This window comes from Drosophila takahashii, chromosome 3R, assembly GCF_030179915.1.
Source record: "Drosophila takahashii strain IR98-3 E-12201 chromosome 3R, DtakHiC1v2, whole genome shotgun sequence".
NCBI lineage: Eukaryota > Metazoa > Arthropoda > Insecta > Diptera > Drosophilidae > Drosophila > Drosophila takahashii.
In genome coordinates, this window is record NC_091681.1 from 37330963 (window position 1) to 37348962 (window position 18000).

General features: G+C 41.5%; 2 protein-coding genes across 2 annotated transcripts; both read right to left on the bottom strand.

Annotated features, from left to right (window-relative positions):
- Positions 1-99: 99 nt before the first annotated feature.
- On the bottom strand, positions 100-6079 carry LOC108056280 (putative fatty acyl-CoA reductase CG5065). Its single transcript, XM_017140012.3, has 6 exons — positions 5904-6079; positions 3689-3913; positions 2221-2612; positions 1585-1694; positions 1058-1511; positions 100-587 (listed from the first exon to the last, which is right to left on the bottom strand). The coding sequence occupies exons 2-6, from the start codon at positions 3908-3910 to the stop codon at positions 170-172; spliced, it is 1596 nt and encodes a 531-aa protein (XP_016995501.3). The 5' UTR covers positions 3911-3913; positions 5904-6079; the 3' UTR covers positions 100-169.
- Positions 6080-10344: 4265 nt separating this feature from the next.
- Positions 10345-17766, bottom strand: GluProRS (Glutamyl-prolyl-tRNA synthetase). The gene is made up of 6 exons (XM_017140009.3): positions 17610-17766; positions 16506-17423; positions 15831-16002; positions 14713-15775; positions 12092-13948; positions 10345-11579 (listed from the first exon to the last, which is right to left on the bottom strand). Exons 1-6 carry the CDS (start codon positions 17650-17652, stop codon positions 10491-10493), a joined length of 5142 nt encoding a protein of 1713 aa, XP_016995498.3. The 5' UTR covers positions 17653-17766; the 3' UTR covers positions 10345-10490.
- Between the last annotated feature and the right edge of the window lie 234 nt (positions 17767-18000).

Consider the following 18000-nt stretch of genomic DNA (forward strand, 5'->3'; position numbering starts at 1 on the left):
ATAGTCGGGTCAACAACCCGACTATAGCGTTCTCTCTTGTTTTATCTTTGTATTAAACACAAATCATTTTCCATCGCCCAATTTAAAAAGAAAACACCATTTGTTTGACTTAAAAACAAATAAAATCTTGTGGACTATATTTGAAGTACATATATAATTAGAAAAGAACTTAGGCGTGTATGGTGCTGTTTCGCTCGTGATAAATGTTGCTCAGCGAGGATCGTATGAAGGCATCTCCGCGCTCCACAAAGCCATCCAGATGGGTCCACAGGAACCAGAAGCTCAGGGACCAGAACAGTATTTTGGCGACCCAATCGAGGATATAGAGGCGACGCAGGACTTTGCGGGCCTGCGGCAGAGTTTCTTCGCTCTCGCCAAGGATATAAGTTCGCATGCCCACGATGTAGTTGCTTATGTACGTCTCCCAGTTCACCTGGCCCACCGAAGTGTCGAAGAGGTCCTGATCCAGGGCGTTCAGCTGACTGCTCATCTCCTGGAACCGCTCGTTGCGGAACTCCCAGTCTTTCGTTGTGTAGTACTGCAGCAGCTTCAGACCCATCGACACTTTGCGTTGGACATTCAACAAGCTGGAAGAAATAAATCAAAGGTTATTATAGGTTGCCATTAGAACAGTTAAATGCTAAAGAGATCAATCAATTCATAACATAATATAATTTAGGATATATTTTTGACCAATTTTTGAATTTTTTATACGTTTTTTTGCATTTGTTATACGATTTTTTGCATTTTTCTATACAATTTTTTAGCAAAACTTCGTCAAAAAATTTAAGTTTTTGATTAAGAACTAAACTTTTTATATGACATTCTATATTTTTACAATTTGTTGCTCTTTTTTGACAAAACACTGATTTTTTAGGATGATAATGTAAAAAGGAGCTTTTCAAAAGTTATAAATTATTACTTTAAAAATTAATAACAAGAAGAACAAATAGATTTAAACTTTATAAATACATAAATATAATTTCCATTTTAAAATATAAACTTAAATTTATTAGTAAGTTTTTTTAAAATGATCTGTAGTTGAAATGAAACTCACAAGGGCTTTTGCCCGAAAACGAGCAGCCAGAAATCGATGAAGTAGGCGGGCAGATAGTGGAAAAAGATGACGCAGAAGAGGTGGTGGTAGTAGTTCTTCTTGATGGATCCCCCCGGATACCACAGAGCGAAGCTGAGGGGCGTTTCGTAGAAGAACCGACGACCCGTCTCAATGCTGTCGCCCCAGGACATCAAAGCCTTGCTCGAGATGCACAAATTGCAGAATTCCACTCCGGTCTGTTCGGAACCCTTCTTTTCCTGAGTGGCCTTGCCCCGCTGATAGCCGCACAGGATCATGCCATTGATGGCCTTGTCCACGGGAATCACGGTGGAGGCGTAGTCCGGGTTGCAGTGCATCGATCGGATGACCCCGCGGGCGGCTCCAATCATTAGGCCCGTCGGCCCATTGACGCCCTCGATCCAGCCGGGCAAAGGCTCGTGAATGGCGGCCGTTACTGCAAAAAAATAGCGGATTTAATTAAGCAATTAACCAGGAGGCAAAACCAAAAGTAGGCTGGGTTTACCCACCAATCGAGGGCCTTGTGATGATTATGGGCAGCTTATTGTTGTATCTGCAAATTAAATCTTCCGACAGCGCCTTGCTGTAAGCGTACGTGTTCGGCAAGCCGTTTAACAATCTGAAAATAAGTCAACGAAACTAGTTATTAGGTGCCAAGGTGGGGGTACAAAGGAGTAGGAAACTCTGATTTCTGAATTACTGCTACTTAACTACTGTTTTTAGACGTAAAATTAAACTCTTTACAGTTTTAAATGTTTGTTTACTCAGAAGATATTTGGTACAACAACTGAAGCTACTTAAGTAAACAAAGCTTAAATAAATATATATTTCTAATGTCAATTTGTTATCTTTAAAAGAAAAAATATTTAACAAAAATATGAATATCAAAATAAATTATTTATAATATCTAATGGTTAATAAATGATATTTAAAGAAAATGTTGTAATCCTACAAAAAAAGTAGAATAACTAATTCTTGAAAAATATAGATTAAATCAGTACATTTCTAATGATTTTTTAATAAGGAAAAGCAGATCTTATTCGTTTCCATAAAAAATCGTATAATATTCCTATCTTTATAATGAGTTTATCCAATAAATATTTCTTAAATAGATATACTTTTTTGCCAAATAATAAGCCACCTACTTGGGTGTGATCTCCGCCAGGGCGGCGTCGTCCATGGTCTCCACCATTTCGATGATGGAGTAGGGGTTCTGTGGCGCCGGGTAGGCTCGCTCCTCCAGGACGCTCTCGTTGCACTGGCAGTAGGAGGTGGACACATGGACCAGCGCCTGCAGGTGGCTCATCTTCTCGGCGAGGCGGAGGACCTTCAGGGTGCCCACCACATTCATCATGACCATGGGACGCAGCGGCTGGTCGAAGCGCACATTGGCCGCACAGTGGAACACCACCTCGACGTTGGAGGCGAGTGTGGTGTCATTGGCACTTAGGCCAAGGTCCGGCTCCAGCAGATCGCCCTTTACCACGCGCACCTTGTCCACAATGCCGGGATTCTTCTCCAGCAGCTTGCTAAAGATCTGAAAAGACAGGCAAAATACAAGGCGGTCGGTCATTAGTTAAGTGTCATGGCGTTGTGGAGTTGCAATTTGGATTTCCACGACTACTGACTGCTGCCAAGAATCGCCTAATGGGCCATGTCGCTGGTTTTAGCGCCAGCTTAACGGCCAACAATTAAGAGTCATTGTAATTTTTCGGATTTTTTCTACCAATAATGATCACCTTGACTTATAAACGTTATAGACGTGGATGTGTTTGAGTGGCTCGCTTTGTGGGCTTTGTAACACCAGATTTCTGTGTGTCTTTGCGTCTGTGCGATAATTTTGGTAATTTGCGGGAGTCGCGTTGGAGGTTTTCCCTTTTCGGCGGAGGGCAAACGGCACCAGTTATGGCATATAATTATATAGAATTTAGATCTGAGTTCACGTGCGAGTGCGTTGCGATTCGAAGTGGAAATTATGGACAAGGTCGGCAATAATGTTCGCTTTGGATTTTGTACGATTTTTATTGGCAAATAGATTGTTTAATCTATGACTCACTTAGTATTGTCATTTTTGAAATAATAATTTTTTAATTATTTTACCCTCTTTTAAATGGATAATAACTTTAAAAAATGTAAAATAAATTCCTATTTTACTTTTCAACGTTTTATCGTCAAAGTTAAAGTCTATAATAGAAACCACAGTCAGTTGACCAACTATATGATCATGAAAAATCTATGTTCTTAGTGGTTTCCCTCAATTGTGCTGTAATTATTTATTGGTAAATTTTCCATTGCGTAAACTATAGATTTTTAAGAATTTCCAAATACCCGCTAATTAATGTAATTATTTTTAATCAGCAGCATGACACATCCAAAGATTCCATGGAAATTTGATGCACTCAATGGCAGTTTAAGTAGCCATATTAAGCATACGTCACGTGGTACAGCGAGGAGAGTGGCTATCCAAGTAGACGCTAATTAAGCTGCTTAAAGCGAGAGGAGGGCTGGGCCTTATTTACGAGCCATAAATTATCTAATTAACAGCATTTCATAGTAGAATGTATTGATTTCCGGTTGTGCTGGGAAAATAGATGGAGGAAATAATGAACTTACCACACACTTGAAGTACTGCTCCTTGCGAACACTGGGATCCACTCCTTTTTTGGTGCGTATCAGCAGATATATGACATTCAGATCACCGCAACTTCGTAGTAGCTTCTCCACCAGAACTTTGCCCATAAATCCGGTGGCTCCGGTAACCAAAATAGTTTTGTTCGCGTAAAACTTGGCAATATCGGACTCGCCGCTCGCGACATGGCTCCTCAATATGTCCATGATCTTAAATCAAAATAATAAAATAATTATATTGTATCCTAGATAAAAGTATTTTTAATTTTAAATATTTATTATATTGTATTTATTTATTATTTATTAATAAAAGAATAATAAAAACAAATATTTCCATGATCCAAAATCGATGTAATTAAATTATTACATTATATCCTAGATGGGATTGTGATATATTTTTAATGACAAATACAAAAAAAAAGCTAATGATTTTGGCGTTCATAAAACGGAATAAAGAAATGAAAACAAAATATCCTAGATCAAATTATGATACATTTTTAATAATAAATAAATAAAAATAACTAATAGTTTTCCCATTTTAGGCCTTTCAATTTAGCTTGCAAAATTGACCAAAGGAAGTGACTTCGCCAATAAGGTCGCATTACAACCATATATTTTCAAGATCGAGCTGTTGGCCATTTGTTTGTCTAACCTACTCCGGCCAAGATTCTTGTTCAATGTCACCGGCGGATACTGATGAAATACGATCATCAGGCAGAGACAAAACCCCGGTGCTGTTGACCAACCGCGTGTAATTACCGTGGCCAATTGGGATTTTCGGTGGTATCCCCATCACCGCTTCCCTTTCCCATTCCCAACCCCATCTAACATCTCACACATCTCGCACATCATCTGTTTATGTTGGTAAATAGTGACAAGTTTAAAGACCTGTTAGCGGCCACCGTTTGTTTGTTTATCATGTTTGGAAAGTGTCCGTCCGGCAGTCCGTCCCGCAATGGGTTAATGTTCGGCCCATTGCTTTATTTGGAGTTTTTATTTTTAGTTTTTTTTTCGGCCTTTTTGTGTGTGCATTACGCTCTTAGGCAATCTAAGTGCGGGTGGAAGTCCAATTAGCTTTGTGTCGGGTTAAACTTTAGTCTTTACTAGTCTCTGCATTTCACTCTTATTTTATGGCCGCACTAATTAAAGTTGCTGTGCTCTTTTATTCAGAAAGTAAAGCACCAATCTAATGTGTAACGGTGTTACAAATAGTTAGTCCATAAAAAAAATGCATAAAAGCCTGGGATTTTTATAAACAGTTTTTTCTTTTCTTCTCTTATTTTTTTTTTAGATAAATCTGATTTAACAGCTGTTTTGATTGATTACAAAATTATAGCAAACAGCTCTTTATAATTGTGTAAATTATGCAAACACAATTGTTCACGTTTGCCTCAGGCGTATAAATACATTTATAAGTTATTCACTTATTCTAGTTTTCATTTGTGCAACTTTTCTTGATGCTTTTGTATTTATTTTATAATTTTATAAAAGTTTTACAAAGGCGTAGAATGAATTTTGTTTTTTTGCAATTTATTTTATTAAGTAATCCTAACTTTTAAAAATTAAACAAATTTTTCTAGTGCTTGCTTTTTATTTCTTATTTTACGAAGTCGTAGTTGGATGATGGGTATTTTGGTTTTATTTTTTTAAAGTATCCTAACTTTCAAAAATATTTTATTAATCAAATCATTGAATTGAAAATATTTTTAGTTTCGGGCATTCATTTTCTTAAATTTGCATTATTTTGCAATCGCTTTGATTTATGCTTGATCCAAAAAGTAAGTGCTTCCTTTGGTTTCCGTTTCATTCCGTCAGATTTCCTGTCGCAGGCCAAACAAAAGACTTAAGACACAAACTTGTATGCATTTGCTCTTTGCCATTCTAACTGCATTAATTTCCATTGCATTTGTATTCCCATTGTTTAGGCTGCTCTGATGTGCAGTTTTTTTGTTTTTTTCCTGAACTAACACACACTGTTCACGCCTCCTTTTTACGGACTCACGTAACTTTTGAGGCACGCAAATAAATTATGACATTCGCACACTTTTCGCTTGCAATTGTTGGATTGACTTTTGTTTTTTCTGTCAATTGTAAGGGCAAACATAAACACATATTCCACACACGGAGCCAAAGTTCACGGGGGGACTAATCCTAAGATTAGGCCAAGTTATTAGCACCTCGATTTTATCTGGAAACTCACTTCTCAGGCGGTGGTGACTGGCGAATATACTTTTTGAGTGATGTTTGCGGTCTCGAATTGAATCGGTTGAAAACTCAGCGGCAACTGAATTGAAAGCGGGCAATTGGCTTGAAGTTATACTCGGCTCAAAGGAAACTCGGCTCTGCCGGCGCCGCTGCCTCGCCAACGCCACACAAATACAGGTGTGCTGGTAGTGAACGTGTGCGCAGACAGGTGTGTAGATACCAGGTGAGTAGTGCTGCTTTCCGGGTTGTACTAGCCGTAAGATGCGCTTGCCCTCAGCCAGGCTATAAAAACCCCAAAACAAACACACACCGAATCGAAACACTCGAATTAAAGCCAATTAAACGGCACTTAAAGCCCTCCAAAAATCGAGCAAGGGCAATTGCTAATGAATCCACCCGTCCTCTGACTGTCTTGGTCATCCTAAATACGAGATGCAATAGCCTGGCAACCCTAACCGGAGTCCAAAACAAAATTCCCCTCGACCGCAAAAAAAAGGAGCCACACCGAACCAAGGCCAGCCACTTGAGGTGGCCCTAAAAAAACGCATGTCATCCATGGCAGCGAAACAGATGCATATATACAGTCTCACTTCTTTAAGGGGAACTTTCTTTAAGCAATTTATAATACAGATTATGTATTACACAAAATCTAAATATTATGGATAACAGCTAAACAAAATATTCTCGTATTTGGAATATTACCAAAAAATATTAAAACATAAGTGCACGGAATTTTAATTTTATTACTGTAATTTATTTAATAAAAATAATATATTATATAATAAAATAAAAATAATAATAATATATATATCATATATATCATTTATTAAATAAAATATTCTTAGTAGAATACCACAAAAATATTAACATATAAATCCACGGAATTTAAATTCGATTATATTTTTTATTTATTTTATTTTACATACATTTATTTAACAAAAAGGACCTTAAAGGTAATTTTTTAAAATGATAATATTATGATTTTTAATATACTTTAATAAAGTACTTCATTTTAATAAAACGTCTAACAATTTTTTCCCTTTAAATTTAATAATTAGGGGTCACATATATTTGTAAATTATTCGAGAAAATGATGAAATCTTTACAAGCTGTTTTAATGTAATAAACTGATTTTTTAACAAGCAAATGGAAATCTCTGTTACAGGATCTCCACTGTAGTTGTATGTGCACAAATTCATAAAACTCATACAAGCGCATTTCCGTGCTAAAATGCATTCATGCAATTTTCGGCTGTAGAAGAGATTTTTTCCTCTTGTCGGGGAACCTGATCCACGGCTGCAAGCTGTGATAATGGCCAGGTAAAAAAAGTTGACCCGTCAGGTGAGTTGGTTTTGGGGGAGAAGAGGAGTGGGCATTGGACGACAGCCACAGGATCGCTGGGTATTTCACAATCTGGTAACAACAAGCGAACAACAGAAGATGTCGTGATGAGACGACCTTGAAATTGTGATTCAGCAACGTCTCCGTTACGTTTTCAGTTTTAATTTTTTTTCCACCTAGTTTGTTGGCCTACGGGCCTTGCGGTTAATAACAGGCTTCGCAGATCATCAGTTCCAATTCCATTTCCCTTTCCTTTGATGACATAATTTGTTTTGGCAGCCCAAGTCGTTGGACGCCCCTGGAGCAGCCCAATTCGTAGTTCCCCTCTAATTGGTTCTGTAAACGCGACAGAACCGAGGAAACTGTCTCGTCACCGCTATGCGAATTGCACGACTGAACTAAAACTAAACCGAATTTCAACTTCCCAATTCCCAGCGGGGTGTTTTGTCTCTAATCAAGCGGAAGAGATTTCGAAACACGTGCCGGGGTATCCAAAAAAAAAACTCCTTTGATCTTTGTCATTTGCACTTTCCGTTTTCTGTGGGGAAACTATTTTATTATCTTGGATCTCACCTGGATCCTGTTTTGTTTCCATCTGGTTACTATACTAACTAGCTAATATTTGCCTTTCACACTTCTCTTGTTTATAAGCCACAGGTTACTTATAATATTAGTAACTTGGAGTCTTGTCTTACAAGATACTTTTAGCTTATTTATTTATGTAAATCTCTTTTAATATTGGCCACATTGGAAACTTTTTAAAACTTTCGAATTACGTCAAAAGATTTTATGAAACAACGCAAATTGTCAAAATTAAAACGCAAAATGTTTTTGTTTTTAATTAAAAAACCTAAAAGTAATGTGAGAATTAAGTTGAACTATTTGGAAAACTGGATGATGATGAATTTGATTAGAATAACGTCGCTAGATTTTTAATTTTAGATCTTATATCCTGTTATTGTCGAAGATAACGAAATTATTAAATTAAACCAATCTCTAGAAAATATACAAAACAGACTGAGTCACTTCTGGAATTTTAGAACTGCCCTATACGATTCCTTAATCACTTCCCTGATTTCCCTCGACTCCAACTCCCCAATTAAACTTTTTGATTGTACATTATCGATGAATAATCCGGCAATTATAAACAGGTTGCTTGAGTAGATACATATGTACCATGCATTCAATCAGTCGCGACCATCATTATGCAATTTTCGCAATTGATTACCACGAGTGGGCTGGAGTTAAGAGCTAAAAAGCTGGAGCTACGGTTGGAACAAATGGGATTTCCAAGAGGTAACCCCCTCTGCTGTGGGACCCCACGCCATAAATCAAACATAATTGCAAATCTCGCTTGCTTTCGCGGCAACTGAATACTGAATACTTAGTAACACTAAATATTTGCTATTTGTTCGAGATTCGATTAACGACTAAGTAGAACACATTAAGGCTTGACCTGAGTCAACACAGCAGCTGTGTATCGTTCATATATCGTACTTTCAATGGGGTATACCTCTATTGAAACTCCGTTTCGCAAGTATATTTATGTACGTTGGTGCGAAAGGATTTATAGCTGTGCTAAATTACACTTATAAATTTAACACGAATTGTATTTAAATTTTAAGTAACAAGTCTATAATGAAATTGGATATACACTGAAAAAAAATTGACAAATTATCAGATTGATATGGGCATATTAATTTAATATTTTTTAAAAGATCAAGTTTTTTATATAATTTTGATATCTCAATTTTTATTTTCAAAAAATTTGTATTTTTATTGCTTTTATGAAATGATATAATATCAAGTTGATATGTAATGAGGTAGAAATGATCCTATTTCATGTCGAATTTATTTTCTGTATACTTAATGGTTTCTATTTAATGATTTAAATTTGATTCAATGATTTTAAAGTGAGTTTCCTAATTCTTAAAGCTTTATATTACTGTCTGTTGATGTTTTTCAATTGCATCACTTAAACTACTCCCAGGGGAAACCAGTTGCAAATCGTAGTAATGCAGTTGGTAATACCTATATTTGTTTATCACATATCGCAGTTTGACTAAGACCGCTTGTCATTCGACGTTCTCTGTTGTTTACGCATATCGGCACGCAATATTGTCCAGGTCTGGGGTCTTTTCCACAGACATTCCCCATCCGCAGCGTGGGCTCGGCCATTATTTTTCCATTTAAAACAAGTCGACATCGTGTGCTGACGCAAAGTGGCAAGATATGAATTTAATTAGCTGGACTCACTCTCACCCGGCTTAGGGTACATTCCTAAACCACTTTTCGCCTCCCATCTGTATGACAATTATCTTATTTATCGCAATGTTTATAATTGTAGAACCCGGAGGGAATCGAATTGGTCGGTTGGGATCGATCGGTTGGATCAACATTGGTATCAGTTCCTATATCTGGTCATATGCTCTACCCACCGCCGAACAGTTTAAGATGGAATCCACTGATTGCAACTAATGAAAAATTATCCATTTATTGAAATGGAGCTGCTAAGTTTCTTTTAATTGGTGTTATTAACACGTTGAAGGGGTACGAGGGATGTGATTGATTTTGTAAAATCTATAAAGTTTCATTAAAGGGATTTAAAATTAAGATTTCATATTAATTGTAATTCCTGCAATAAATAAAATATATTTTAGTATCTCGCATAGAACATTAGCATCTTTAAATATATTTTTTATAGGATATGCTCTTCTAATAGGTACTCAAAATTTCATATAGAATACCAAACTTAATTTGTTTGATCTAGGTTGGTTGACAAGTAATTAAATATTTAATTGGCTGGCGAGAGGATTGATACCTTTTTAAAAAGTCAAGTGTTCCATATCGAAAAAGTGGATAAACATTTAATGCTTAATAAACGGAACTGAGCAAAGTATTTAAATAAATAAAAAGCAATTTAGAGTTCGTGGTTCCCATGGCTAATTATTTCTGTTGAGGTGAAAGGAGCAAGCGAGGTTAAATAGCTTGACAACTTATTGAAAAGTTCCAATTAAAATTAGTCTTGCCAGCTATTTAGTTTGGGTTAAAAGGTCTGGTTTACAATTGTAAATTCCCATATAGAATAGACAACATTTTTTCCAATTTAAACTTTTAGTATTTAATCAATTTAAAATGAATATTAGGGTCGTTGAAAATCAGAGTACTTGTAGGTCCATCAATCGAGTTTGTTTGCTTTTGCTAAAAATATGATTTGGGGAAACAACGAAGCCTGGCTTCCTTAGTAGCTTCTTCCGAAGAGCGTGTAGAACTTGGGCTTGTTGGTGCAGCCGGGGTTGATGCACTTATCGCTGGCCGCAATGGGAGCCGGCTGGTCGAAGGGGATGCACAGCGACTTGGCGCCCATGGCAGGAGCTCCGGGCTCGGCCTCCTCGCCGCGGGCGCTGTCCGCCTTGATCTTGTCCTCGCAGCTGGTGTCGCCACAGAAGGGCGCCAGCAGGATGTTCTTTTGCTCGAGGAAGCCGCAGAAGTCGGTCCAGTTGGTAACCTTCTTGGTGTGACTCGTCATATCCGCCTGTGCCTTGGCCAGCATGCTCTCGTGGATTGTCTCGAGCAGCGCCGGGATCTTCTTCTCCACATCGGCCAGCGGTATGGTGATCTTTTCGCCAGTGTCGCGACGCACGGCCACCAGCTGCTGGGCCTTCAGGTCCTTGGGACCCACCTCCAGGCGCAGCGGCACTCCCTTCAGTTCCCAGTGGTTGAACTTCCAGCCGGGCGAGTAGTTGTCCCGGTAGTCACCCTCGCAACGCACTCCTCCGCCCACCAGGCGCTTCTCCAGCTCCTTGCAGGCGTCCAACAGCTGCGCCCGCTCGTCATCCTTGGTGTTTACGGTGATGCCGCAGGGCACTACAATGGCCTGAATGCAGGCAACGTGGGGAGGCAAGACAAGACCCTGGTTGTCGGCATGCACCATGATCATCACACCAATTGTGCGCGTGGTGATGCCCCAGGAGTTCTGGTAGACGTACTGCTTCTGCTGCGTCTCGGGGTCCTCGTACACGATTTCGAACATCTTGGAGAAGTTCTGACCCAAATGGTGACTGGTGGCACCCTGAATCGCTCGTCCCGAGGCCGAGATGAAGGCCTCCACGGTGGTGGTGTAGTCACCGCCCGCGAACTTCTCCTTCTCGGTCTTGCGGCCCTTGACCACGGGAATGGCCAACAGGTGGGTGTAGACCAGGGCGTACAGATCGAGGATATCGAGCACTTCCTTGTCCGCTTCCTCCTTGCCGGCGAAGGCGGTGTGTCCCTCCTGCCAGAGGAACTCGCGGGTGCGCAGGAAAGGCGTGGGCTGCTTGAATTCCCAGCGCTAAAAAACATAGAATATAAGTTAAATGAAATGGAAGCAGGGTTCGGAAAATAACACACACTGTAAATAACTTGAGTTAATAACATGTTAAATGTCAAAGTGTTAAGTTAAAAAAAGTAATTGACAATTAATTGTTAGAAACATAAATAACACACACATGTCATTTGTGTTGTTTACACGACTTGTTTTTTACGCAGCGTGTTTTTAACACAATGAGTTTTTTACATTTAAGGGACAGCTCACAATATATGTAAATAAATTGTGTGTCTATTTTATAAAAAACTTATATGTTTTTGGTTATGGATAATTTTTTCAAATATCTATTGTTAATAATGTTAAAACACAAGTAGGCTGTGTATGCTAACAATTATTTCTCACATTTTACTCTTTTGTATTTGACACACATGACAACAACTTTGTTTACACTGTAAAATACAATTTTTCAAGTTTTTAACATGTGTGTCAAATTCCGAACCCTGAATGGAACTCATCAAATACTAGCAATTACTTACCACTACATTGTTCCACTGGTTGAGACGAATGGGAAGATCCCTGTAGGACTGAACCCACTTGGCGTAGGCGGGATACATCACTGTCTCGGAGGTGGGACGCACGGCAATGGGCTCGGCCAAATCGGAGTCACCGGACTTGGTGACCCAGGCCACTTCCGGGGCAAAGTCCGCGATATGCGTCTTCTCCTTCTCCAGCACAGCTTTGGATACGAAGATGGGGAAGTAGCATTCCTTCACGCCCATGCGCGTGATCTCGGCATCGAACCAAGTCTTGATGGCCTTCCAGATGGCAAAGGACCAGTGGCGCAGGATGTAGCAACCGGACACATCGTAGTACTCGATCATCTCACCCTTGGTGATCACCTGCGAGTACCAGTCGGGCAGGTTCTCCTCCTTGGTGGCCTCCAGACCGAGACGGGTTTGCTTTTTCACCGCACCGGAGGCGTCGGAAGCGGGCTCTTTTTTCGCTGGCTTGGCTGGCTTTGGTTGCGCCTCCTTGGGGGCTTTCTTCGCTGATCCACCTCCACCTCCTCCCCGTCCAGCGACGGGAAAATCAGTGCCCGTAACCTCCTTGTACTTGGCCTTGAGAGCCAGCAGCTTGGCCACCTCAGCATCGATCACCTCCTTGGCCGCCTTGCTGCCCTTGGCCGCACGCACCTTCTCCCCCTGAGCGTTGATCTCCTGGGTAAGTTCATCCTTAGCTGGCGATGCCATCGCAACGGGACTGGCTTCCTTCTTTACTACAGCGGTCGGTTCAACTTTGGCGTCTGGCGTCCAATCCTTGCCACTCAACGACTTGTATTCCGCTTTCAGAGCCAGCAGATTCTTAACCTCCGGTTCGATTACGTTCTTGGCCGCCTTCTCTGATTTCAGCTTTCTGATCTTATCGCCCTGCGCCTGAATCTTGGCCAAGACGCTGCCTACTTCGCTGCCTGAATCTCCACCAGTGAGATCCACAACGGCCACGGTTGCGGGAGTGGGTGCCACAGTACCTGGCTTCCAATCCTGACCAGTCAGCGATTTGTAGTCCGTTTTCAGGGCCAACAATAGCTTTACCTCGGCCTCCACCAGGGATTTCTCGGATTTTGCAGACTTCAGCTGGCGGATTTTATCACCCTGCTGGGCAATCTTGTCCAGAAGTGTATTTACAGCAAGGTTAGAAGCGGGTTCCGGGTTCTTTTCCTGCTTAACTTTCACTGCAGATGGAGCAGGAGCGGGTGCTGTGGTTCCTGGCTTCCAGTCACTGCCGGTGGCTGCTTTGTAGTCGGCCTTCAAGCTGAGCAGCGTCTTTACTGCAGCATCCACAGTGGCCTTGTCGGCTTTAGCTGACTTGAGCTCACGAACCTTGTCGCCCTGGGCAGTGATTTGGTTTAGAATCTGCGCCACCGAATCGTTGGCAGCCGAGGAGGAAGCAGGCGAAGCAGCGGGAGCGGCAGTGGGAGGAACAGTGCCCGGTTTCCAATCCTGACCGGTTAGAGTCTTATACTGAGCCTTTAGTTCCAGGAGCGTCTTCACAGCAGCGTCGATCTCCGGCTTGCCAGCCTTCTTTCCCTTCAGATCCCTGACCAAATCGCCCTGCTTCACAATGCTGGCATTGATTGAAACGGCGTCGTTGGATGTGGAAGCAGGAGCGGCAGGAGAAGCAACAGGAGCAGCAGTTTGTCCCGGTTTCCAATCCTTTCCAGTGGCTGATTTATAGTCAGCTTTGAGGGCAAGCAGTTTCTTTACAGCCACATCAATTTGATCCTTGGCTGCTTTCTTGGATTTCAGATCACGAACCAAATCGCCTTGCTGGGTAATTTGGCTGTCTAATTCGGAAGCTTGACTGGAAGACTTCACAGGTGAGGATGCCTTTTTCTGTAAGAAAAAGTATTTATTAATAAATAATTTTAGGTAAAATCTAAAACAATGCAACGTCTTCACTTTTTAAAAAACTTTCTGCAACGTCAGCAAGGGCTAAAATATTCAGCGAGCCCCTCTTTAAATTCGTGGCGTATACCTTATAGAGGTTGACGATAACGATCCACACGGTGGGTTGTTCAGCATACAACTGGTTTTTCAACCGAAGAAGAAGACTACGCCGAAGCAACGCGGCACATAATTAAGAGAAAGTGAAAGAGCTGCAGAGAGCCAAAGTTGGAGAGAGTTTCCAACAGCTGATATTATGGATAGGTATTGAGAAAACAACAAGAGGTATCTACTCCTATAAGTCGAATTTTTAATGCCCTATATTTCCACACAGAAAAAATTAATCAAGTAAAATAACGTTCTCAATTATAGTATTTGTATAGGTACTTAATTTTAGGTTGTACATATTTTGAGTACAAAAATTAAAAAAAAGCCTCATATCGAGTAAAAATTTGTTCCTTTATTTGTTGAAATATTGATCTATAAAAAATCTATTTCAGCAAATATATTTTTAAAAATTTCTACTGAATTTTGTGCTCAAAGTGAATATTTATGTACTTGGTTATATTTAGAGTACAAAAATTCCAAGTTTGAGTCAAATGATCGTGCTTAATTCTCTCTGTGTAGTTTTAGTAAAAACGTTAAGGAAAATAAGGTCCCAAAATCCTTATTCTGTTCCCATAAAATAAATTAATAAATGCCCTTTAACTCACCGCTGTCTTGGCATCCGGGGCATTGATTTTCAGACCAGAGGTGGGCACATCCTTCGTGTGACCATCGGGAATGGAGAACAGGACAATGGGCGAGGGCACCGAAGTGAAGCCACTGGGCGGAGCATACGCATTGTCCACCTTGAAGAAGCCACGCCTCTGCAGCTGGATAATATCGCCCTTCTTGCACTTCTTCAGCTCAGGATCGCCCAGCATGGCCACCTCATCGCGGGTCTTGTGGCCGATGAACTGCTTGAAGTCCTCGTCCTTGCCCAAAACAGCTTTGCTGATGATGTTGTCGAAGTAAACGCAGAAGGTGGGTGGATAGGCACTGGCATCGTCCTCCACAGCCAACCAGGTGAGCTTGAGGGTCTTCTTGAAGTCCTTGTTTTCCAAATTGAGGGCGGCTTCCACAGAAGTGATGGTGCCAGATGCATCCTTATTCACCTTCTTGATCAGAATGTTGCCCCAGTTGATGAAGGTGGCATTTTCGCCTTCTTTCAAAGCCTCGGCATCCACGTAGTCGATGTAGATACGTGGACCTAACAAGACGGTCTTCTTTCCCAATGACTCATCCTTGGGATGCACGGAAACCTGGATCCTCTCCACCTTTGCGCCAGCCACATTGACAATGATGCGCTTTTCCTTCTCCAGCGCAGTGTAACGCGGAGCAATGGGATCGATGACCTTCTTGTTAAAGGCCCAGATCTTATCCCAGTTCATGAACACCACCGATTTGCTGCTGCCCTGGGCAATGATGAATTCTTTTAGGCCCTCCACAGTCATTCCGCGACGGATGATACCGCGCACCGTTGGGAAACGAGGATCATCCCAGCCATCGACCAGTCCAGAGTCCACAAACCAGGTGAGTTTCCTCTTAGACAGCACGGTGTTGGTCATGTTCAAGCGACTGTATTCCCAAATGTACGGCTTCCTGAGCTTCAGGGCATCAATGAACCAGTAGAATTGATCATCGCGATCATGGTACTCGGTGGTGCGCAGGGTGTGGGTCACATTCTCGATGGCATCGACAATGGGGCAGGCAAAGTCGTAGGTGGGATACACCCTGTAAGTCATAGAAGTTACGCAAGTGTTGCAATTAAAGGTTGCTCTGTACCCACTTGTATTTGGTTCCCGTGCGAGGATGCGGCTCGTTCTTGCAGCGATAGATGGTGGGATCGCGCATGCAGCCGTTGGGGGAGGTCATGTCGATTTTGGCGCGCACGCAGAACTTCTGACCCTTCTCCGAGCCCTTGAGCATCTCCTGCCACAGGGAAAGATTCTTTTCGACGGCTGAAAAGGAAAGAGGATATTTAATATAAAAATTGTGAACTAATAAAGATGTATTACAATAAATTAAGTGAATATTCTAATTAAAAAGTTCACATATTTGATGCATTTCATCATGTTAGGTTGAAATATAATACTTTTTTCGAAAGCTGGTCTAAAAATTAAGATCACCTCACAATTAGAGCGATTGGGGATATTAAATATAATAAGTTGTGAACTAATAAAGATGTATTACAATCAATTTAAAGGAAATTCTAATCAAAATATAATATAATATAATATTATAATGAAATATAATACTTCTTTCAAAAGCTAGTCTAAAAAATGAGATCTACTCACAATTAGAGCGATTGGGGATATTAAATACAATAAATTGTGAGCTAATAAAGATATATTACAAGCAATTAAATGAAAATTCTAATCAAAAAGTTCACATATTTGATACATTTCATCTCATGAAGTGTGAAATATGATACTTTTTCCAACAGATATTGATATCAACTCACAATTAGAGCGATTGGCAGACTCCACGCGCTGCTCCCGCTCCAGTTTCATCTGCTCCGGCGGCGTGTCGTCCACGTAGGCCTTGCTCTCCTTGATCAGCTGGACGCAGTAGTCGAGCATCAGGTCGAAGTAGTTGGAGGTGTGCGTAAAGAGATCCGGCTTGATCTGCAGCTGCTCCAGATCGCCGAGAATGACGTTCTCGAACTCCACAGTCTCCTTGGCGGGATTGGTGTCATCGAAGCGCATGATGAGCGTTCCCTGGAAGGCCAGCGCGTAGTATTGATTGAGCAGCGCCGCCTTGGCGTGACCGATGTGCAGATAGCCGGAGGCCTCGGGCGGGAAGCGCACCACCACCTTGCCCATTTCGGCGCCCGGCAGGTCCACGAACTTGCCCTCCTGCTTGCGTTCGCCTGTTTTGGCCGGCGTCTGCTCCTTGGAGGCCTGTGGGCTTCGCTTAACCCTCGCTCCCTCTGGGAGGGATTGCAAAACCTTTTGGATCAGCGGCTGGGCGGTGATGAGGTCATACCAACGCTGCACATGCTGCGGAATGCCCTTGGCGGCGAGGAACTCATAGCGCGAGTGCATCTCGTTGAACAGGGCAAAGTCGGCGATGGTCAGCTTGTTGGCCACCAAATAGGTGACCGGGGCAATGGATTTGTCCAGGAAATCCAGCGCCCACGAGATGTCGTCCTCGCAGGTCAGCGAGAAGGAGAGCCAGTGGTCAATCTGTGTCCTCTCGATGGCCGTCTCCCCGTACAGCTTGTAATCCGGAGCAGCGCGAGCCAGGGCGCGTAGCACATCGTTGTTGGAGTGGCAGACCAGGAGGCGATTGTCGGGAAACTGCAGCGAGGTCTCCTCCTTGCTCCACACAATCTCCACGGGTACCGTGCCATTGATGAGGTGCGCCGTCGCCAGGCCACCTATAAATTTCGGTGAGTCAATTAATATCACATATCATACGATACGATTACAAACTGATGCAATAAAAGGGGCAACGGATGTATATTGTATACATAAATAGACTGCCCCCATCCGGATTTAACCTCACTATTTGAATCTTCCGGGGAACTGAAGGTCACTGCAGCCGGCATTCCGGTGGCACTTACTTATCGGCGGATTGTTGAGGTTCGCTTTCAGCTTTATTGACATCGTTGCGGGGTCGTTGATTGCAATCTAAATTCAAATGACGAAATTTCTCCGCTTACAAACGGCACGAGTGCGGCCAGCTGCTAACGTCTACGCAGTCCAATAGAGATGGCCCAAGAGAGCTGCACTTGCCGTGCGATAATTCGCTGTGAATGGCAAATATCGCACGGCTCAGATACAGTGGAGCCTAAATTAAACCACATTTTGTTTAAAAAATAATATTTGAAATGGTATATCCGTAATGTTTAATGTTTTAATGTAAATAATAATTCGCTTTCGAAACCGTGACTATGAAATTAAAAAAACTCCTTCCCATTCTTATAAAAAATTACAATTTTATCAGATAATTAG